This window comes from Populus trichocarpa, chromosome 5 (assembly GCF_000002775.5).
Source record: "Populus trichocarpa isolate Nisqually-1 chromosome 5, P.trichocarpa_v4.1, whole genome shotgun sequence".
NCBI lineage: Eukaryota > Viridiplantae > Streptophyta > Magnoliopsida > Malpighiales > Salicaceae > Populus > Populus trichocarpa.
Window position 1 is genome coordinate 2,852,935 of NC_037289.2, and position 23,102 is coordinate 2,876,036.

General features: G+C 33.0%; 2 protein-coding genes across 3 annotated transcripts; one reads left to right on the forward strand and one right to left on the reverse strand.

Annotated features, from left to right (window-relative positions):
- Positions 1–80: 80 nt before the first annotated feature.
- On the reverse strand, positions 81–5,721 carry LOC7492110 (sodium/hydrogen exchanger 2). Of its 2 annotated transcripts, XM_002307158.4 has the most exons (15): positions 5,434–5,721; positions 4,552–4,866; positions 4,163–4,281; positions 3,776–3,873; positions 3,384–3,443; positions 3,251–3,297; positions 2,961–3,155; positions 2,782–2,828; positions 2,209–2,275; positions 1,999–2,099; positions 1,811–1,912; positions 1,501–1,639; positions 1,329–1,391; positions 1,151–1,234; positions 81–780 (listed from the first exon to the last, which is right to left on the reverse strand). In XM_002307158.4, exons 2-15 carry the CDS (start codon positions 4,723–4,725, stop codon positions 442–444), a joined length of 1,635 nt encoding a protein of 544 aa, XP_002307194.2. In that variant the 5' UTR covers positions 4,726–4,866; positions 5,434–5,721; the 3' UTR covers positions 81–441. The 2 variants fall into 2 exon arrangements, with proteins under 2 accessions (XP_002307194.2, XP_024456151.1); XM_024600383.2 differs by lacking the exons at positions 4,163–4,281; positions 5,434–5,721 and having other exon boundaries at positions 4,552–4,700.
- Positions 5,722–12,256: 6,535 nt separating this feature from the next.
- Positions 12,257–22,654, forward strand: LOC18098889 (uncharacterized). Its single transcript, XM_024602085.2, has 15 exons — positions 12,257–12,626; positions 12,715–12,945; positions 13,434–13,748; positions 13,937–14,044; positions 14,808–14,997; positions 15,943–16,205; positions 17,232–17,358; positions 17,691–17,752; positions 18,898–19,158; positions 19,244–19,320; positions 20,648–20,739; positions 21,112–21,194; positions 21,607–21,678; positions 21,840–21,965; positions 22,427–22,654. Exons 1-15 carry the CDS (start codon positions 12,489–12,491, stop codon positions 22,457–22,459), a joined length of 2,178 nt encoding a protein of 725 aa, XP_024457853.1. The 5' UTR covers positions 12,257–12,488; the 3' UTR covers positions 22,460–22,654.
- Positions 22,655–23,102: the final 448 nt, after the last annotated feature.

The following is a 23,102-nucleotide window of genomic DNA, read 5'->3' on the forward strand; positions in this document are numbered from 1 at the left end:
GTTTAATAATTTTGCATAAGCTTGAATTAGGATAGGTCAATAATTTCAAAATAAAGTCCTCAATTCCTGCTAAAAGTAGAGAGATTAAGAGAAATTAAATTCCAACTTGAGTCTAAACAAGAGCAATACAAATCGATCATTCTCAAGATTTAAAAGAAGAAAAAAGAGCAATGATACAATACAAAAAAAAGGCAATAGAAATGACAGATAATTTTGAGCTCTCAGTATCACAAAAAGAAGATGGTAATAAGAAAAATGAATAGGCAAACCTAATCTGACAGCTAACGTATAACAGCTAATTACAAAATAAGATACACTGCTTCTGAACAGGAATGCCAAAATCTTGTCAAAATTTTCGGCGGTAGGTTCAAAGACGCGCTTCATTGTCTTTGTAATGCTTACAACTTTACATCTTTTGTACATCTTGAATGGCTTTCTTTTTCAATGCCATTGATTCGGAGAATTGCGCTCTGTTGGTGAGCCAGGAACGAAGGGAACAAAACCCCGGCCACCAAACATAGGACGCATGAAGGCATCATCGAATTTGCGCCAGTAGTGATGAACAGTGTGTGTTGGGGTGGTCAAGAGTGAGCGTATGCTGCTTGGATGGTCGATGTCATGGCCACCTAGATCATCTAACGAGTCCTGCCCCTCTCCAAGAAGTGGTATTGTAAATGATTTTGGAGTAGTTGGATCTGACGAAATTGTCATGCTTCTTGATTGGTGTTTTGGATGAGGCAGCAAAATTTTTATAAGAGGTTGAGTCATCAAACCAAACACCTGTGCAGGGCCAAGCATGGAGAAGAATTGTTACCATAATGAACAGCATCTCAAAGAATTTGCAGAGAAAGCAAACAATTTATCGCATATGGATGCTAAAACAAACTAATATTGCCAGTTGCAGATATTTTAATTCACCCAAAAACCGTATTTTCTTTGAAGGAAAAGAGACATCACAGATGATACAGTCGTAAAACTAGTTCGAATTATAAATTTATGGTAAGTTAAGATGGAAAAAGAAGCTGTCAGGGATAGAAAATATCAAGGTGGTGAAAGAAATTTCTAAGGTTTTCTGAAGATCATTGCATCAAGCCTACACAATTTGCTCTGCTATTCACAACTCAAAACTAGCTGGAGGGAAATCACTTACCACTGTGCTGAAAAGAACAACAGTTATGGTGCTGGTGATCATTATTGCATTTCCTCGTAGATGGGTGTGCCCCGCACTTGTGAACTGCATTTATTTAGGATAAAAAAGTTAATGAATGCAATGATATATACGATCAATCTATATAGAACTATCAATATCATCAACTGTCACACGATACCTTATTGTATGCAAGTGCCATTGACACAGCACCTCTCATCAAACCAGCCCACCATATGATAAACTAAAAAGGAATAAATGCTTTATGTTACCAGATAGATCAATCGATTAATAGATAAGGAACTAATAATATTACAGAACAAAAAATAATAACAATAAGAATGATTAAGTACTTGCTGCTTGAAGCTTATCTTCTCATTAGGTGATTTCTTAGTTAAGTTGGACAAAAAGGACAAGGGGAAAACAAATGCTGCTCTTCCAACCATGAGGAGACCTAGTAGTATCGAACTCACAGCAACCGAAGTCCCAGGGCTGTGAAAAAGTGAAACCAAGTCAAATGCCAGACATAAGGGCCAACAAAGAGAAGGGGGTTTCAACACAGCAGTTACATAACCCAATTTAAGTGAAGTACTGAAAAGAATTTCCACGAGGAGGGATGAGGTTGAACGCATCAATGAGACACAAAAACAAATGAAAACATACCTATGACTTACGAATCTCCACTTCTCAATGTCCAGGGCATCCATACCAACATAAAGGAAGATAAAAGTCTCAGCAACAAATGACAAGGTTGCAAAAGCATGCCTGCAATAATTTGGATTGAATTTTGAGCATTAAGAAAATGAACGCTTCCTAATACATCACAAGACAAGAATTTGGTTGGGACATACTTGGTAGTGACTCTTGAACTCTCAGTCACATTATGCCAGGTGTAATGGGACATCACAATCCCACAGAAAAATACTGTGAGAATGCCACTCAAATAGAACAGCTGCATGGAACCAAACATCATTTAGATAATCGACAAAAATTAAAAATGAAGGGCACAGAGCATTACAATAGAACAAAAGACGGGCATCCAGGACAGTTACGAATCTTACTTCAGCCATCATATATGAAAGGTATGCCATGAGTATCATTAGAGCAACCTCACGATCTGTTGAGTGCCTGAATCATATAAGGTATTCAGTCCACCATTCACAGAATTTTCATTCTGCATATTATAGCTTTTTCTCCATACTTAAGATTCAACATAACAATTATGTTTAATCAAAACTAAGTTATGGTAATAACATGTTTAATCAAATTAACACATGAACAGAGTTTTTATGTTTATATTGAATTTTAGTGCTCGTGAGAAGGAAAAAAGACTGTATTTACAGGGAATTCTGATTCAAGACATCAACCAAATAAGTGGTAGGAGTAACTACACATAAATACATGCGTGATAGCCCTCAAGTTTTCAAAATTTGTATGGACTGGGCATCAATGTCTTATTTGTTACTTGGCTTACTAACTCAATCCTATCTACCTGATATATAGTCATAACAAGGCAACTTTCCAGTCAGAGAATTCATTTTGGTTTTGATGAAAAAAAATTGACTATTGTAATGATAGATTACAGTTATGCAAGAACTAAAAAACACTTGGAAAACTTTTGGACCATGTTATACCTGCCAAAATAGAGCCTTCTGATGATGTAAGCACTAACTAGCCCAGTCTGCAAGAAACGAACCATGCACATTTCATAATATATTGCTCGCAGCTATACAGATTTGTGATAGCCTGTGTGCGTGTGTACAAGAGAATGAGAGAGGGAGGCAGAAAGGAAAATGAGGGAGAGGAGACTTACCAACACCCCTAGCAAAGTGCTTGCAAGAAATAAATAAAAAAAGTTGCGAACAAAATCCCAAGCAATTGCGGCATTGATATTAGTAAGATCAAAGCTCTGGATTGCATTGAAAAGCACCACTGATGTGGCATCATTTACGACACCCTCCCCAAAAACTAGACTATAGAGTAAAGGTGTCTCATCCTGATTAAGCACCTGCACCATCAAACAAAACAATTTCAGTATACAAGTATACATGTATCATTTGTTTCAAAATTGAGATATCTCTATTACTTTGATATGCACCACACCTGCAGTGTGCAAACAGAATCTGTTGCAGCAAATATGGCACCAATTGCTGAAAATGGTAAAACAACAAAGTAAGATCCCCAAAATAAATTCGAAGAAAGGAACTGAAATAAATGGGATCCATGAAGGTCTTACCTAGATAATCCCCTATATCTAGGGGACCGATGTCTAATTTCTTAAAGAATTGCATAGCACCTGCCAGATTAAAATAACAATCAGTACCAAATTCATCTATGGTTATCACAGACCAACTGAAATGTAGTTATTTCAATGTCAGCAAGGAGTATGCCGACAAGGCATAGATTATAATTCCCTTTTCTACTGCGATTTCAATGGATATTCCCATTCAAAAAGGGAAAAGAATGTTAATCCATCTTTTAGTTATACTTTTAGATTGAAACCCATAAACAATCTCTGTATGAACACTGGGTAGTTTGAGTGTCAATGGGGTGTTTTACCTCCATAAAATAAGAGAGCATTACAAGTAAATAAATAAATAACAGCAGGTCTGGAGTTCCTGTCCGTACCTAGTGATATGACAAAACAGCTTATTAATGTACCAACTGCACCAAATAGCATTATAGTCATGAAATTACGGAAGAACTGCTTCTTTTTAACCTGAAACCTGGTAATCAGAAAGATGAGAAAAAAAATATAAATCAAACATTAAATCTAGGCAAGAAGAAGACAAGCCAGTAGAAAGCCAAACGTATCATTTAACAAAAGTCAAATAATGAACAATTTTTCAATCAAGAGATAAGATGGACGGTACCCATCTCGTAACCAGAAAAGCATGATATAAAACTACAAGAGTAAGGTTCAAGACAAAACCAAAGAACATTAGCTTTGGTCTGCTAAAAGAGCATTGATTTTTAAAGGCAACTCCATTGAGATTTAATGGAACATAAACATACCCCGCATTAAATATGATAGGTGGGAGAAGATATATAAAGAAAAGATCCTCGCTAAAGACTAAAAGATGCGAACTTTTTCCTCCACTAATCAGCAAGATAACAACCCCAGTACACAGACCCTGCCACCAATCCACAAAACATCAAACACACAATATCAGGCATACTTCAAGTCATAGATAAAAAGAACACACAAAAAATATAACTTGCACCAAAACTTCTTTCTTTTTTCCTTTTCTTTTATAAACAACTAACTTATATCCCAAATCATGGAAACCAATAACCATACACAAAAATAAAACGAAAACATTTAAACTAATGTGTCAGTCTCATTTCAAGTATAAGCAATAACACAAGAATGGATTCAGAAGTTCTAAAAGAGAGAAACTCACAATTATAAGGGCAGTGATTGACTCGTTCATCCACCGATTCTCCTCTAGAAGATGACCAATAACAATACAAGCGCAAAGAAGCGCGACAAACAAGTTCATAGAGACCACAGAAGCGTGATCAGATGTGGTCAACATTTGCAATCTCGAACCAATTGAACTCACGTAAGATTCCATTGTAAACAAACACCCCTAGTACTTTTTTCACCCAATTAAACAAATCAGTATGAGAATTTATATATTCCCTTCCGAAAACACAGAATCCAACAAAAAAACTAATTACAAAAGCTGGGGCGATTTCTATAAGCTGTGTGATCCCTGCATTCAAAGCAGCAAAAACAAAGATCAGATTTTGATCAAGAAAGTATTAGATTAAACTCATTTGATTACAAAAGCAACAACACAAGGACAAGAATAATAATAACAATAATGTTACGTTAAGTATCTGAGACAATGTATTAAAAAAAGAAAACCTTTTATGTAAATCATATTTAAGCTTCCAACCATTCAAATGAAGCATAAAAGATCAGATTCCAATCCAAAAAAAATTAAAGGAAGCTCATTTCATTACCAATTCAAATCCCTCAAATCTAACCTTCTTAACATCAATTTCTGATCATCTAAACCATGAAACCAAGCTCATTTCATCACCAATTCCCCCTCAATTCACAAAAACTCGTGAAAAAATCTCAATCTTGGAAAAAAAGAGTACAAAATAAGGAAAAATTAAACTACAACAAAAATGCCATGAAATTTCTAGCTAAACAAATTCTCAGTTTTGAAAAAAAAAAGGTACAAAATAAAACAAAACTAAACGACAACAAAAATGCTATGAAATTTCTAGTTAAAAAAATAAAAAAGGAAAGTAATTTAACACTCGGATACCTTCAAATTTAAAGCAGAGAGAGAGAGCTCGAAGAGAGAAATGAAAAGAAATCAATCTCTCCTTCGAATTTTCTCAAAATGGAACCCAGACAAGCTCCTCCTGTGACTAAAAACAAACCTCGGCACAGCAGATGATGAAAAACCAAAAATCTAAATAAAGAGAAATGAGAGAGCGATATAGAATATAGACAGCTCTATAAGAGAGAAAATTGGAGTTAGAGAGAGAGAGAGACGGATGGTGCGGGACAACAGAGAAACACCAACGGACTAAACTGTTGAAAACTGATTTAATTTTCTGAGCACCTTCTATTTATATTACTTTTTTACGCTGGTTTTTATTTTATTTTTCCCGTATTTGATGCCAACATTATTGCCGTTCTGGATTTTTACCATTTTTTATTATTTAGACCGCTTATTTTTCCTTAATCCTAAAACCGTGCAAGTTCTACCGCTGATTTAGACTATATAGTTTGTAGTTTGATACATCATTATGTGTATTTTTCTGTTATTAGATATAATACTCAACAACAAATATAATCGCAACCAATCGAGCTATATATATATATATATATATATATTTCATGTTATTATTAATTAAAAATCTATTGTTAGATTAATATGTTGATTATCATGCTAGTATATTTATTAGTAGTTAATATAGTAGGTATCATAACCAAATAGATAATGTTTTGGAAAGAAAAAACTAGGATTGCTTTGTAAACTCAAAAACTACCTAGTTAATTCAATTAATTTGTCAAAATAATTTTTTTTTATTTTTTTAATAATTTAAAATTAATGTAACTAAATTTAGAACAAGTCAATTGAATTACTAAAATACCAGCTAAATTAATTAGGTTTTACGAGGTCAATATCTTTTTCGGTTCAACTTGAAACTTGGTACAATTATTCTATCACTTAAATACATTAATCCTAAAACATGAAATTATTCTATCATATAAATACATTAAAATCTCACTTCAACTCAGTTCATCACCATGTATTATGTTATATAGAGGAGAAGCAAGCAAGTATAGAAACCGGCTTGTAATTAATTTCTTATTGTGTACAGTAATCACTGCAGATTATTGCCCTATCACATTCTTGCAAAGCACACAAAACTAGATAATATATATATATATATATATATATATATATATATATATATATATATCATATATTTGACATGATTATTAATTCACAATGAATGCATCTTTAATGTGTTTTGGGCATATTATTATTGTTATTAATGAATATAACGAAAGGGATGGAATGGAGAAGACGTTATAAAGGTCTGATTTCTTTTATTTGATTGCTTGAATTAAGGAAAAGAGGTGTCCTTCTTGCTTCCTCGGGCTTAATATGGTTTTTGGATTGATAAAAGTTATTTTTAAATTTTTTTTTGTTTTAAAATATTTTATTATTTTTAATTTTTTTTTAATATCAGCATATAAAAAATAATCTAAAATTACTAATTTAAATAAAAAAAAACAAATTTAATCTCAATATCAAATATCAAACACCCATTGCGCACCATTGAATTAATTAGAATAGACAAGAGAGAATTAATTTGTTGTAATCTTTGAATTTTGTCCCACTAGAAAAAGGATTCCATGGTGTTTAGATATTTTTTTCATAAAAAAAAAACATACACATTTATTTGACCTATATTTGGTATAAATTCCCTTCCTTTTTGTTAGCCGAACAACAAAAATGAATCATAAGAAAAAAAAAGATTTTTTTTATCATTTCCTTTTGATTTGGATTCAATAGCTCAATTCTTAGTAAATATTTTGAATTGAATTTATTTACATTTTATATAAAAGGTGTTTAAAGTTATTATTTTGTATCTGTTTAGTATTGTGGTGAATAATACTTTTTAAATATATATTTTTACTTAAAATGTATTAAAATTATTTTTTTTAATATCATCACATCAAAATCATGACGAACACTAAAAAAAATTAATTTAATATTTTTTAAAAACAAATATATTTTAAAAAAACATCTAAAATCAAAAGCTACCGAACCTTCAAGCAAGATATTTCATCTCCAACGCAATCAATGATTATACTAATTCGTCGTTAAAAAGAATATCAAACCTAATATATCCATTCTAATACTAATCACCATATACATATACTTATAAAAAGATATTTATATCAATCCAATAATTAAAAAAAAAAAAAAAAAGAAGAACGCAAGGTAACGTTCACGGGCCATACCACACAGTAACATCATCATTAACTAAGAGGAGCTGCATGTGGTTCAGATCCACGGGGCTAGCTGGAAAAAAATCAATGGAAGTCTCATGAAGAACAACCTCTCCGTGGAGTGGATGGGTTGTCACGGATCTATCAATAAAGTTAAAGCTCAGTTTTCTTTTCCTAGACCTGCATGATTGCGATTTACTTGCTTTTTACATGCAGTTCTTCTGGGAAATTAAGAAGACGACACTTTTCCCCTGTGCATTTGTCTAGACCTACCTAGCTGCCTAACTTGCAGTTCTGTATTTGAATACAACTCTAATTAATCGTCTCTTTTATAAATATAATATTGCCCATTGATTATTGAAATTTGGCAATGATTTTCGTCAAGCGAGAGCTGTGACGAGAGATGTCCAACTCACTCCACGTTATGGAATCTTGCTACCATGTAAGTAAACAACTGGGTCAAGTTTTTAATTTATATTTTAATTTTTTTATATATTTGATATATCATTTTAAAAAATAAAAAAATAATAATATTATTTTAATATTTTTCAAAATAAAAAATATTATCTAAAACAACCACTGCTACACTATTAAACACCACCTACATCAAGAGTTGGTTGAGTATTTTTTTTTAACCCTGGTGGGTGTAACTCAACTGGTCATGCCATGGATTTGTTCCTCAAAGATCATCAATTTGAGTGCCACAAACCTTAGGATCATTGGAAACTTACATGATCGTTAATTTCATAACCATGAAGAATTAGTCAAGATACATATAAACCAACCCGAAAATCCTTAATTAAAAAAAATAATAATTGGGTTTTAGAAACTTCAGATACAAGGAAGCGCTTTTAACAGCAAAATTGACATTCTCCTCCGGTGTCACGAAGAAGGTAAAAAACAAGGACATTGACAAAGATGGGTGCACCGTGTTTCTTGCACTCTAAAGTCACCTTGAGAAATTGATTGAAAGTTACTATTCTGTTATTATGATTCATAAATAGTATTGTCGCAAATAGTTTGTAAGAAGGCTGAACAAATCTAGTCGATCATGATTATCCTCAGTTTTAAGAAAAAGGTTTTAATTCTTGTAAATATATGCAGAATTTTTTATACATGTATTGTATACATGCAAAAATGATAAGTTCACCAATAATAATTATTATATATATATATAAATTATTTTATAATTTATAATTCTATCTCTGACATGTGAAATAAATTATTACCAAAATTTATTGGTAATAAAATCAATGTTTTTTTATTACTTTTTTGATAATTTTAACTTGTTAGTGTTAAATTTTTTTTAAAAAATTAAAAATATATTTTAATATATTTCAAAACAAAAAATATTTTTAAAAAACATCATAAATTACGATGCTATGCTAGACGCACAAAATCTAGAACAACTCTTAAAATGGCATGCATTCACAAAATTGCAAAAAACCATTAAACTGAGAGTGGTTAACACTGAGTAATGGATTATTCAATTGTTTTTATTAAACAAAGATTAATTAATTAATTAATCAGTCTCGATAACTTACGTAACTAAATTATAATCTACCCTTGTTTTGGTGTGCACGTTAAGAAACTAGACTGGTGATTCCCGGTAGTGAATAAAATACCATCTCATTGACAGTCCATGAGCTTGTATAATCGGTGAATTTTCAAATTCTACGTTGGTATTAGGTATTTTTTTAAAATATTTTTATTTTTTAAATTTTATTTTTAATATTAACACATTAAAAAATAAATCTCCCAGCTGCCAACACCCAACAGGCTTTAGAGAAGAAGCTTGAGCTATTCTGATACACTTGGCTGTACAGCAGATACGATAATCTACACTGGTTATTGTATGACTGATAAGCTGTTGAGCTTACGAAAAATGAAGATGTGGATCGGATCTGGTTAATTAGCTGGCTGGGAGAAATGTTTTGGCAGCTTCTGTGCTTATTAAATTAAAGCGTGTTTGGCAGTGTGGTTACGAGTGCTTTTCAAATAACTTTTCATGCCAAAATACATGCTAATGATGTTTTTTTTATTTTTTTAAAAATTATTTTTGACATCAGCACATCAAAACGATCCAAAACATACAAACCATATTAAATTTTAATAAAAAAAAATTAAATATTTTAGAAACGCAGCCTCAGCCTCAGCCATATTCCCAAACTTTCCCTTACTGCTTACCATGTTCTCTGCACCGTCCTGTAGACAGGATCCCACCAGCTTTTTTCGCATCATCCTGGTCTCGGACGTAATTAGCGTGCTGAAAAAAACAACACACGTCGGTTCTTCTAGAAAAGTAAGGAATCTGAGCTTGACCCGTATCTGATTTATAATTCAATGAAATTAGACATTTACTTGATAAATCCAGGTTCATTTAATCATATTTTTAATAATTTGCTCGAATTGGATAACCCGGTTCAAAATTAATCCAATTAACATTAATTTTTTTTTAAAAAAATTAATCTAATTTATCCTGGTGACTCATGTTTAATTTTAATTAAATAACCCGATAACCAAAATTCTTTTATGACTTTGTTATTTTATCGACTCTATCAATTATAAAAATAACAATTAATAATATTATTATTATCTATTTGGATTTAAGTGAGATTTCAATATATGATTTATATATTATTGTTTAACACATCCTCTCAAGTGAAAGTCTTTTGGACTTGAAACTTGCACAGACTCACATTACCTTGTACTTGATTTTTATCAAATAAACAGAGGTAATAAGATTCGAACTCGTGACCACTTGGTCATCAAGGCTCTGATACCATGTTAACGAACCATCTCAACCTAATAGCTTAAGCTGTTAGGTGATGTTCCGAGATATAATTTATATATTGTTCTCTAATATTTTTGTCCCGGTTATATTTTTTGAAAAATTCTAACCACTCCAATTATTCATGAAAATTCTAGCTTATCAGTTTTAATGGTGATTTTGATAAATCTAAAACCGTCCCTTTCAAATTGATGCTTTGAAAAACTAGAAAATTACACTAACAATTTTGTTTTATGCTTTTAATAAATATGTTGTATGTATTTAGAGGCAGGCAGGCCACCGTCTAGAGTCATTAAATATATAATAACACTATCAACAATTAATAATATACTATATGTAAAAGGATAATACTAACAATATGAACGGCAAATTATAAAACGGAAATGATGATGATAAGTCGGTCCATTACACCATGTCTTAATTATTTCATTTGAACTTGTATATAATTTAATTAATATCGTCGCTCAGGATTTATTGGGGTAATAACAATCCACAATATAGGGGTTTTTCTTTGGAAATTTTTATAGTGATAAAAATAATAATTGCCAATGCTTACTTCAGAGAAGATAATATTCTATGAGAGAGATAGGCAAAAAAATAAATAAAAATAACAATAATAAAAGTATTTTCGAGCTTGAGCGAAAATATTCTAATTATTTTCTAAGCACTCTAAAAATTTCTGGGTTTCTTCTCCCTTTCTCTCTTCCACGTGTTCTAAATTATTGTGTTAGACATTATGCAGACATTGTCAATTGTCAACTGTCGATGAGTTATAAAAAAAGTGGAAGTCTTTTCTTTTCATTTCTTCCCCCCTGTTTTTTTTTTAGTTTCTTTAGGACTGTTTATTTATACTGTACAACTATGCTTTTAAATTTTTATTTTTATTTAGTGTTGAATTATGTTAAAAATATATTTTAAAAAACAAAAAAAATATTACCAAAACGCATGGACGAGTCTTGAAATACACATTTTAAACGTTAGATATTGATCTCTACCATGAATGAGTCTCAAAGTAAACCTTTAAGGGTACAACTCAACTGATCAGACTCTAGGTTTGTTCCCTAGAGGTCACCAGTTCAAGTCTCACAAACCTCAGGATCACTGGAAGCTTACATGATCGTTAATTTCAAGACCCGTGGAATTAATCGAGGTACACACAAGCTGACCCAGACAAAAAAAAAAACCTCTAAATTAATAGTCAATACACTACAAATAAAGAAGATGGTATAAAGGATAAAAAAACATTAAAGTATCATGTGATTTGATCTTTAAAGATTAAAAAATAATCTATGTCAACCCTCCAATGATTTATGTTCTTTATCAATTTGAAAGAATCAAACTTCTGTCACGTACGGGACTTGTTTAAGCTCAAATTGAACACGATTAATCTCTCAAATGATTTAGTCCATTACGTGACGTGAGGGTTTGAAGGGGGTTTGGAAATGCTGTTTATCCAGAATTTGAATTTATTTTCTTTATTTTTAGATTATTTTAACATGGTGATATTAAAAATCAATTTAAAAAAATAAAAAAATTATTATTTTAATATATTTTCAAATAAAAAAACATTTTAATGTACTTCAGCCTTCAGCCTTTTATTTGAACGAATGGGTCCTGTACCTGGGTACCTCAAATCTAAAGCCCACATACATTTCTTAAAAAGCCCAAATTCTCACAAGCCCAAATATTAAACCTCACATCCATAAAACTCGAGCCTGGAGTCCAACACCCCAAACACAAACCTCTAATCCTAATTCTTCAAATCCAAATCCCTAAACACGCCACACAAATATATTCCACGTGGCAACCTTCTATTAGCTTACGAAAAACCATCTCTAAACCCAACCACAGAGAACCAAAACCCCCAAACTACAAATCCTCCCCTGCAATCTCCTCTCCAAAAACACTACAGGGGTTTGATCAACTCACAGTGACAGTACAGTAGCAGGGTTTTTCAAAAAACCCTAATCGATTAATTATTAATTACCTTCCTTAATCACTTCCCCTTTGCAATCACAACCTAAAGCAGAGAAGAAAAGAGAGCAAAACAAAAAATGCCTCCACAGAGAAAAGGTGCGGCAGCTAGGGTTTCGGAGGATACAGAGGACCTCACCCGTCACCCGCTCCAAGCCATCCTCTTAGCCGATAGCTTTGCCACCAAATTCCGTCCAATCACACTCGAACGCCCTAAAGTACGTGCACATCCGTATGAAAATACTCGTATAAAATACATGTATTTGTTCATTGTTTTTTGAAACGATTGATTCGGTTTTGTTGAAGGTGTTGCTGCCGTTGGTGAATGTGCCGATGATAGATTACACATTGGCGTGGCTAGAATCTGCTGGAGTTGAGGAGGTTTTTGTTTTCTGTTGCGCGCATTCTAAACAAGTTATCGAGTATTTGGAGAAATCCGAGTGGATTTTGCAGCCGAATTTCTCCGTTGTAACTATCGAGTCTCATAATTCTGTTAGCGCTGGCGACGCTCTGCGATTGATCTACGAGCGCAATGTGGTATGTTTTTTTCCTTGTTTTCTATTCACTGGGGACTAAATTGTTAAAAAATCTTGAATTGAATAATTGGCTTTATAGTTTATTTTTTAGTTAGTTAAGGAAGTAGTCATGAAAAATTTCTGTTGATTATCGTTGTGGCTGTGAATTTTATTGGTGTGTTGTATGTTTTATGTTTTTGGAAGTTTGTATGATATCAGCTTTGGTTTTGTTATTGATTTGTGTAATGTGATTGCTTGTTTGTTAATATGTGAGGTGGTGTATTTTTGATTTGGTGATTTTGAAGCTAGAATAGTAACTTTTTGTGTTGATTTTCTTTGTATGATTGTCATGTTTATGCTCGCAGTCAAATTCTTGAGTAGCTGTTGCAGCATAGATTTGGTCTATGGAGACTAGACCAACCATAGCAGCAGGGTACCAATTGATTGTTTTGTCTTCTTTTACTCATCAATCTGCTGATTGTTTTTAATTTTTATTTTTGGTGTTTGAAGATAAATGGAGATTTTGTACTTATTAGTGGGGATACAGTGAGCAACATGTCTCTCACACAAGTGATTCAAGAACATAAAGAGAGAAGGAAGAAAGACAGTAATGCTGTGATGACTATGGTTATTAAACAGTCGAAACTATCTCCGATTACCCATCAATCACGGCTTGGTACTGACGAGCTTTTTCTGGCAATAGATCCTCAGACAAAACAGCTTCTTTTCTACGAGGAAAAGACCGACAACTTGAGAGGGATTATACCTCTTGATAATGCATTGCTTGGTGATAATCCTTCCATTTGCCTCCACAATGACAAGCAGGTGTGTCCCTTGGATTTGTGTTCTCAATCCCTGATCTACTTCTTGTCCATGCAATGACCACTGTAGTTTATTTTTCACTTGATGGATTGAGATTTATATTTTTATTTTATTTTAATTTCCAGGATTAAGATTGGATTGGATTATTTTGTTTATCACTACTCACCAAAGTATTATTTTTTCATTTACAGGATTGTTATATTGATATCTGCTCCCAGGAAGTTCTTAGTCTTTTCACTGACAACTTTGACTATCAACACCTACGCCGTCATTTTGTAAAGGGATTGCTGGTTGACGATGTATGCTCTTTTCTTGCATGTCTTTTTGTAGGGTTTTAAACGCACTCTCACTAGAGATAATATGCATGATTACATGTATATACACATCCTATCTATGAAATTATGAGTTTGAATTACTCACGGCACCACACAATGAGCACACAGATGCACATGTACAGTTTCGAGTTAAACAGGTAAGAAGCATGTTTACATAATCTTCAATCTTACAGCTTAAGCACAACACCTCTCAAACAAAAAGCTTAGCTCAATCCCGGGCTTATATTGTAACTTTCTCAACCTTAATTAATAAGGTTCAAGTTAATTAGTGAGGTTCAAGTTTTCATTTTAGCTAGCCACTAATTTCTTTCTCTTGCCTGTCAAAAATAATTTCATAATTTTATATGGATGCTTTTGCATGTTACCGATCCAAAAAAAGTAAAAAGTGCTCTATCTGTGAGTTGCAAGAAGAGAGTTCATGATAGACTATAATCTTCACTTTTATTCATTGCTGTTCTTAGTGTGATATGATGCACTCAAGTCATTTCTCTTCATTTATTTATTCATGGACGTTTGTTTCTTTTTACAATATCTCGTCTCACTTTTTTTTAAAATTCACATCGTAGCAAATTTATTATAAATTTAACATCAAGATTTTTATTTCCTGAGTTCTGATTTCACCTATAACTTTTCTCACTATCTTCCATTGAATGTATCTTTTCTGTTGATGTTGTAATTTTTATGATAATTTTCATACTATTTTATGACCAGTATTTATGTGTTTCAGATTATGGGCTACAAAATATTCACTCATGAAATTCACTCAAGTTATGCTGCTAGGATTGATAACTATCGAAGCTATGACACTATCAGTAAGGACATAATTCAAAGGTGGACTTACCCATTTGTACCAGATGTGATGTTTTCTGGAAATTCTGCTACTCATCTTGAAAGAGAAGGGATGTACCGAGCATCAGGTATGGATGTTAAATGGGCTTTACATATTTTATAGTAATTAAATTTCCCTGCCCTTTTATTTGAAATTGATTGTTAGTAATAGCAATCCATGTGTTGCATTTTATGTGCTGATTATTTTTCACCAAGATCTATGTTTTTGCTGGCACATCTATACTGGATGGATAGAATTATGTTTTAGTTGATCCATCTGTATTAATTAATTAGTTTTTGGGAGCCTGTTTTCTCCCGTGTATTGGGTTATTCTGGGCAGGGTGAAGGAGTTGTTATCGATGCATTGGAGGATTTGCACAAGAAAGAATGGGAAAAAGATATAAATTTGGATTGGAATAAGATCTGAGAATCAATCTTTATCTAAATTCTAAACTGTATTGTCATCTTCCTGGGTGGGTTTGTTCTTAGCTTCCTTATGGTCTTCTGCTTGGGGCTGTTTTCAGGGTTTTTTTGTTCTAATATTGAAAGGATTTGTGAGCTCTTTGCTCTGGGGCCCTTATTTTTCTTCTTCAGTAAAAGGATGCTTTCTTGTTCTCCATTTGTAATTTGCTAATTTTCATCATAATAATTGTCCTTTTTTTCCTTGTGTTTTTCTTATGTAAGAAATCCTAGTGCTTTGACTGGGATTAGGCAGTAGAACTAGTGTATTTTTTCAGTGTTGGAAACATCAAGCATGTTTTATGGCTCTGATGGATCGTTTATTGATTTCCTATAGTCTATTTATTTGTACTGTGAAGTGGTTTTCCACAATGAGAAGATAACATGGTATTTCTTCCTACTTATTATTATTTATTGTGATTGTTCTCATTATTTACATGGTATCTTCCCCACCTAACCATCTCCCTATCAACACATTATCTCATTGAGAGTAGCAACTAGTTATCATTTCCATTTGGCTTATCTTTTTGTAATCATTTTGCTGACAGCTATTTCATGACTTTGATTTTTGTCAGAAATTGAGCAATCACGTTCTGCACGTATCGGTCCTTTTACTGTTATTGGAAAAGGCACTAGAATTGGGAACAACTCCAATATTTCGAATTCTGTCATTGGGAAAGGGTGTTCAATTGGATCAAATGTTTCAATAACAGGTTCCTATATATGGGATAGCGTCACTATTGAAGATGGCTGTGACATAAGGCATGCAATAATATGTGATGGAGTGGTAATAAAATCAGGAGCAGCGTTGGAACCTGGCGTGGTATTGTCTTTCAAGGTAATAACTAAAACTCCACCTTTTTTGTTTAATTTTAGCTGAATTCCCTTGTGAGACTTTAGTTGCATTTGAACTTGGCATGTTACCTGAGTTTGTGGATGCACATGCTGATAAACATGTTGGACATGAAACTTGAACTAAAAAGATTTTATTTTAGGAATGCTTCTGCAATGATTGAAATGTTGTTGACTGTGGACTGATACGGTCCTGTGTTATAATTCTGAAGTGTCAATGTTTCCATTTGACTTGGATTTATATGGACATGCAACTGTGAATGTTAACCATTAGGAAATTCTCTATGAATACAAATCACGAGAATAAGTGTAAATAGTGGACATTTGACTTACCCATCCTTCTTCACTCAGAGAGTTCTGCCTGCCTGCCTGCCAGGTTTTGCTGCTACAGCATGTGAAAAAAAATCATGTTCTGTAATCTCATAATTCAATTTTTCAATATGAAATTGACTCTTGAATATAAATCATGAGAATAAGTGTAAAGAGTGGATGACTTCAGCACTAAAGTTTGGCTGCTTAAATTAATGGTCTTTTATATATTTTGATTTCTTCAACTACATTTTAAAGATGGATTGAAAAAAACCCCTAATGTTAGCCCCTGATTATAAAAGAAGGTACATCATAGGCTTGCTTAAATAAGATGGGGCATGGCTTGAGCATTTCACTTGTGTTTTCTATAAGAACAGATAACATGGTTTTAATTTGCTGTAAATAACTCAAGGGATTTTGTACAAGAAATGATTTTTGATTACTGTTTACTAATTAAGCATAAAGCCTCTCAAGTTTATCAGGTCAAAAAATTGTTTTATGATCTAATTGCGTTTTTCTTTATAGTTTATATTGCATTTTCAGCTGGCATGGTCTTTCCTCACCTCCTTTGTGAAAATTTTAAACTTTCTTTTTAATGAGGAGTTATTTCTCTTCATGGTGTCTTTATGAATTACAATTCATTGAAAATCCATGTATGCAATCTTCTCTCAAGGTGTTTCTATTAATATTTTTTGTTCTCCAGGTTGTGATTGGACAGCAGTTTATTGTCCCTTCCTATTCAAAGGTGTCTTTATATCAGCAGCCAACTGTGGAAGATAGTGATGAAGAATTGGAGTATGCTGATAATAGCAGTGGAACCGTAGATTCTTGTAAGCTCTGGTGCTTTACCTGCTATAGCTTGTATTTTTAGCTTTGCTAAATTGTTCTGTTTCTTTTTTTGATTGACATTACATCAGCATGAAACAAGCTGTACATGTTTGTCTTTACTATTTACATTGTAGTCTTGCTTTTCTTAAGGTAGATGTTATTCATCATGTTTCATTAATGTTCTATCTGCAGCGTTTGATAGGGATGCACTTTATTTTTTGAGGATATGTTATGCACAAGAATTGCTTTTTATCAGGATGAAACAATTGAATATATTGAAGAAGAGACAATAATTCTACTCCTTAATGTATAAGTGGATTTGTGTAATATGCAGCAATTACATGTACTATGGATACGTTAAATAGGGAAATGATGTCTGAGACGCCTGCATCACAGGTGAGCTTTCAAATTTGGTTTCTCTATGATCCTGAGACTGCTATCTCTTAGTTGTGTTTTATATGCCTGATTGTAGATTTATCATTCCTCTCCTCTTTCCCTTTCTTTGAAAGTATCTTATGTGAAAATAATTTGTAATGAGAGCGGGGAAAGTTCTCTTCAAGGGAAAAATGTGCCAAAAATAAATGGAATTTTTACTTCAACCTTGCATAACAAGGTTTCTCCATGGTATCAAAGACTTGGGAGGGATGTGATAGTGATTAAAGTTTCATATGTCAGTGCTATTTGATTTTTGGCTCCAACACTTATTATGCCTGCTGAAAAACAGTAGTTCAGGAGAGTCTGAATTGTAATTATCCTTAAAGACTTAGTTCACATGGCCATTCGGTGTTGTGACTGTGTAGCATTTTGGTGAAAGGCAAATGTAATTTTGTGGGATGATTTATTATAATTCCTAGTTTAGCTGTATGATTTCCATTATCAGTGAGTTTATATAGTCTTTGTGTGGAGGGCGCAAGATGCTGACAAGAGCTATTGTATTTATTTGGGTGATAGAATTGAGTAAATCTTAATAATTTTCTACAACAGAGACAATACACATTTAATTATTGCTCATCTGTGGGGAACCAATTCCTCACTCTAATTATACAATGAGACAGGGTTTTTAGGCATGCTAATCTGTTACTTATCAGTAAAAAGTGTGTTATCTATTAGTCACCTGCTTCTCCTTTTCTTTGGCAAGCAAAATGGGATGCTGGTCAGATTAAGTTATGAATTCAAGTTTTCTCTTAGTGCACTTCACAACCCTCTGTTACAGATGTTGTCCTTACACCAGTCATTTGGGGTTGAGGCTGAGGTTGTGTATAGAGTGTTCCTAGTAATAACAGATATGAAAGTTTGTAGAAAAACTGTGAGGTGGGTCATTCACATTTTGTTGTTTCAGATTTTTTATTTCTGTCTTGGTGGAATTCTCGTCCTTCATCTCTATGAATTTACTGTTCTTATCTAATAACATATCTTTTCTATCCTCAAAAAGAAAAAAATCACAGCATTGAGCCTTGCTATTGTGATCTGATAATCATCATATGTTATTGTTAATCTGAATACGTTTCTGCTCTTTCTTGATATCTTTTATGGGTTTTCAGCTCGGGCCTGGTGGTGTTGGCCATGTTTGGTCAATATGTGAGGGAGGTCACGAGGAAGAATGGAGACATTCAGTTGCACCCATTCCTGCTGATAAACTTGCTGAGGCCACTCAATCTTTGGAGGATGATTTGGAATTCTTAAATCTAGATGGAAATGCTCTCTCAACTTCTGGGGAGTTGAAGCCTGGTCGTAATGGCACTGATTCTGAAGACGATGATGCTGAAGATTCTAGAGATGATTCCATTTACTATGAGAAAGAGGTGAAAATCACGCAGCATTTGGATGACGACAAAAATTTCACTTATAGTTCCCACAAAACCTTGAATATCCCACTTTGTTTTGCAGGTTGAAGCAACTTTTTTGAGGGCTGTTAATGAGAATATCAAAGTACCTGATGTAATTCTTGAAATGAACTCTCTGCGGTATGTTAGATTATTTTTCTTTTTTTAACTGGACCCATAACATAGATCTCGTATTGATGCTTATAACACATGTCTATTTATCAATACTTTACAGGGTAAATAAGTTTATCAAGTTCAATTTCATACATAATAATCTACACATGTATAATGAAGACTCATCGTCAAAAGTTGATAATTTTCTACTTTTTAACCTGTTCACCTTCCTCTGGTTACCTCTTTTGGCTTACTAATACCTTATTCTGATTTTTAGTTTATTTCTTTTAAATAATTTATTTAATAAAGGCTTATTATCAATTGTCTATTGAAACACATAAAAGATCCCAGGTTCATGTTTCCCGGCTGAAAGCTTGCACTGAACCATTTGATTTAGTGTTTTGCTCGTTTTCATGCACAAAACTGTACATGCCATGATGCCTAGCCTTTTCCGAGTCAATAAAAGAAATAATGTTTTGAGTTTTGAACCTTTGAGTGGCTTTGTTACCACCATCTGCCAGGGCTGAAATAGGAGGCAGTTGGAATCCCCTTGGTAAACAGAATTCAATAAATGGCTGATGTAGTCAATAATTATGTGATTAGTATTAATTATTATTTTTTTATTTCATTTTAAGATCCTGTTTTGACCTTTGTTTGAACCAGCAACACCACTCAATCTTCTTCAACTAGTAGTCTTCTCTTCATAACTTTCTATTAGATGTAGGATGGACAAACTTTCACATAAAGTGTGAGTAATGATGTATAAAAAGCTCATAATTTTATCTAGATAAGTGATTATTAAGTTATATTTTCTATAAAATTCTTTAAATACATATAAATAAGGTGATATTAAATATTGTAAGGGACTGTTGTATTTGGCTGGCTGTCACTCATGAACAGGTATTATTGCCTGTTTAACTCTGCTTCTTCCTCTACTGCTTCTGAATAGTGGACAAGTAGTTAATAACCATGTCTCCCATAATGTATAAAATATTCGACACATTTGTTTCACAAATCAATTTTTAAATTATCGCTATATTTTTTATCCTCTTTAGCATTATTAACCTTGTGAACCTTTCAAACTTAATCCTTTGAACTCATTGAAGGTAAAGGTTTGGAAGAATGGTTGCATTCTGGAAAATATTGAAGTGATAGAACTAATTTGTCTGAAACCTTCATCTTAGCCTTGCCTGTGTGAGGTTTAAGATGGATGATGTGTTTTTACTCCTTTCCTCTTGATTGCCTAACAATTTTTATTTTTATCTTCCTTTTTCTGTTTAATATTATCAACAACATATAATTGCTCAAAGTTATGTATTCTACCTTTAATTTCATTTCCCATTTCAATTTTTAGGTTGTCATACAACATGACATCCGCAGACTGTGCTGGGGCAATATTTTATGCAATGATGAAACAGGCGTTAGAGATTCCACATGCTACTGCTGGTAATTAGTTCTGTACTTGTGCCATATGGTACTACACATTCATGCAAGTGAATTATTTTCTTTTCTATGAATGATCCGAGACAATAATTTGTTCTTGATGAGTGAAAATATGTTGGAAATTTTGTGAATATCTCTAGATAAGGGGTAATATTTTATGGGCATAACGTTTAACCTATTTCATTTTGCTTGTTAGGCAAGGTAGGATGGAACACATTAAATGATGCTTTGAATCTGTCATGATTTGAAAACTAATTCCTGCTTTTAACCCCTTCACAATTGTGATTGCTTTTATTCTTTCTTTTTTCTTATTGTTGGGTTGGAGGGATGAATTAAACTCTGTGGCTTCAATTAATATTTCATGTAACCTTTCAGGTGAATTGCGCAAAAATGCAGCAAGCATTATAGATGCATGGAACAACCTTCTAAAGTTCTATTCAAAGGAAATAGATGACCAGGTTTGCATTGCTGATCTTCTTGACTAGCCATTCTTTACATATCTTTCATTATCTTTTATCAGTCTTACATCATCTTTTCAGAGAGAAACCTCATTCAATTTTTTTTATATTCGTTCTCTATGGACAATCTTTTTATTACTTCTGTATAATATACTACTATTGGAGTGAATATGTTAGAGTTTTACTTCCATTTATTAATTTATAGGGAAAACAGATATGTTTTTCCACTAAATCACTGATTCTGCTTCTTCCTGTCATGCACTCTGACTGCCAAGGTGATTTCTCACTTGAAGAAATCTATGAAATAGTTCTGTTTGTTGCTTTCATGAAGAATTTGGATGGATAAGATAGTTCATTTCACAAACAGTTCCCTCAGTTGTCCACGGGTGTTAACTTGATATCATTTGTACAGATTGAAGTGATAATGAAATTTGAAGAAATGTGTCTGGAATCTGTTAAGGAGTTCTCACCACATTTTTCCCAGGTATTTTTATTTTCTTGGATTATGTTTATTGATCTCTATGCAATAATAACTTCTGATATCCTGGCCTCGACCCAAAAAACAAATCTTTATTGATGCTTCAATAGGTGAATGTAAACTGTTGTTTGTCATGTTGCTGATCAGATCATATGATTTTCTCTCAGATTTTGCATATTTTATATGATAAAGACATTTTAGAAGAGGATGCCATATTGAGGTGGGCTGATGAGAAAAAAGATGCTGAAGAATCAGATAAAGTTTTTGTCAAGCAGTCAGAAAAACTCATTCAAGTAAGATTTAATACTCTAATCTCACTGTTTAATGAATTAGTTACATATGCAATCACACTGCATCTTCCATGTTTGGATGTCAATTGTCTGTGTTGGCTGTCACGAGTTCTATCTTGTTTCTCACGCAAATAGGAGCCTTTATAATCACAGCCTGGTAAATAAATTCAGAGAAGCTCTAGGCCTTCATAACTCACTCTCTGATATGTTCCATCATCCATGCATGATTGTTTTCCCATCCAAATATGAGAGTTAGAAGGATAGAGGACGTGCAAATATAGAGTTAGATGAGCTCTGGATTGCAGCCTATGAATACTCAAGTCATTGAAATCTTTGCCAAACATTTTTTTCTTCTTCTTATACTATTATTCTTTTATTGGATAGCTCCCCTAAACTTGACGCATGATGCTATTATTGCACCATATAACGTGCGAGTTCACATTTTATATGCATCTTTGTTGTAGTGGTTGAGAGAGGCATCTGAAGAAGAAGATTGAGAATGGAAAGGATTTGGTTTTGGTTTTGGTTCTGTGCTCTAAGCTTTAGCTTTGAAATTGAGACAGCCATGTAGGTCAAATGGATGTACTCTCTTTATGTTGTATTGAGGTTGTAAAGTGGGGCTACATCCATGGACTTTTGAACTGATTAGTTGCCCACGCTTAGGAAATTAAATTCATCTCGTTGAGCATTTACTTTCTTCTTTGCAAATTCACTACTTTTTTTTACCCAGTTTTTTGGTGAAACTCAAACAATACAAAGATATGTGGATAATGGTGGAGAGGTACTCAGGACCCTAGAATTTCTGAAAATTAAAGTGGAATATACACATTTCGTAATACAGGAAGGGTGTTTTTCTTTCTTAAGTCTCACCTCTTATGGACCTTTTGGAATCGGCCAATATTCGGTGGTGCATCAGGATATTGTCTATTGATTGCAAGTCCCTAATCATACAAACCTAAAACCTCTTAGGTGACCTGTGGAAGGGATAAGAAAATCTAGGTTTTGTGCAGCTGAGCACTTCTTGATGGTCTTGAAACGATTGTTTATGCTCTTCAATTTTAACCTTTTCATGTTTGAGATTTTCTTTATCTTATATCCGCCGACTAGCAGTGAAGATTCTTGAAGCAAAGTTTGCAATAA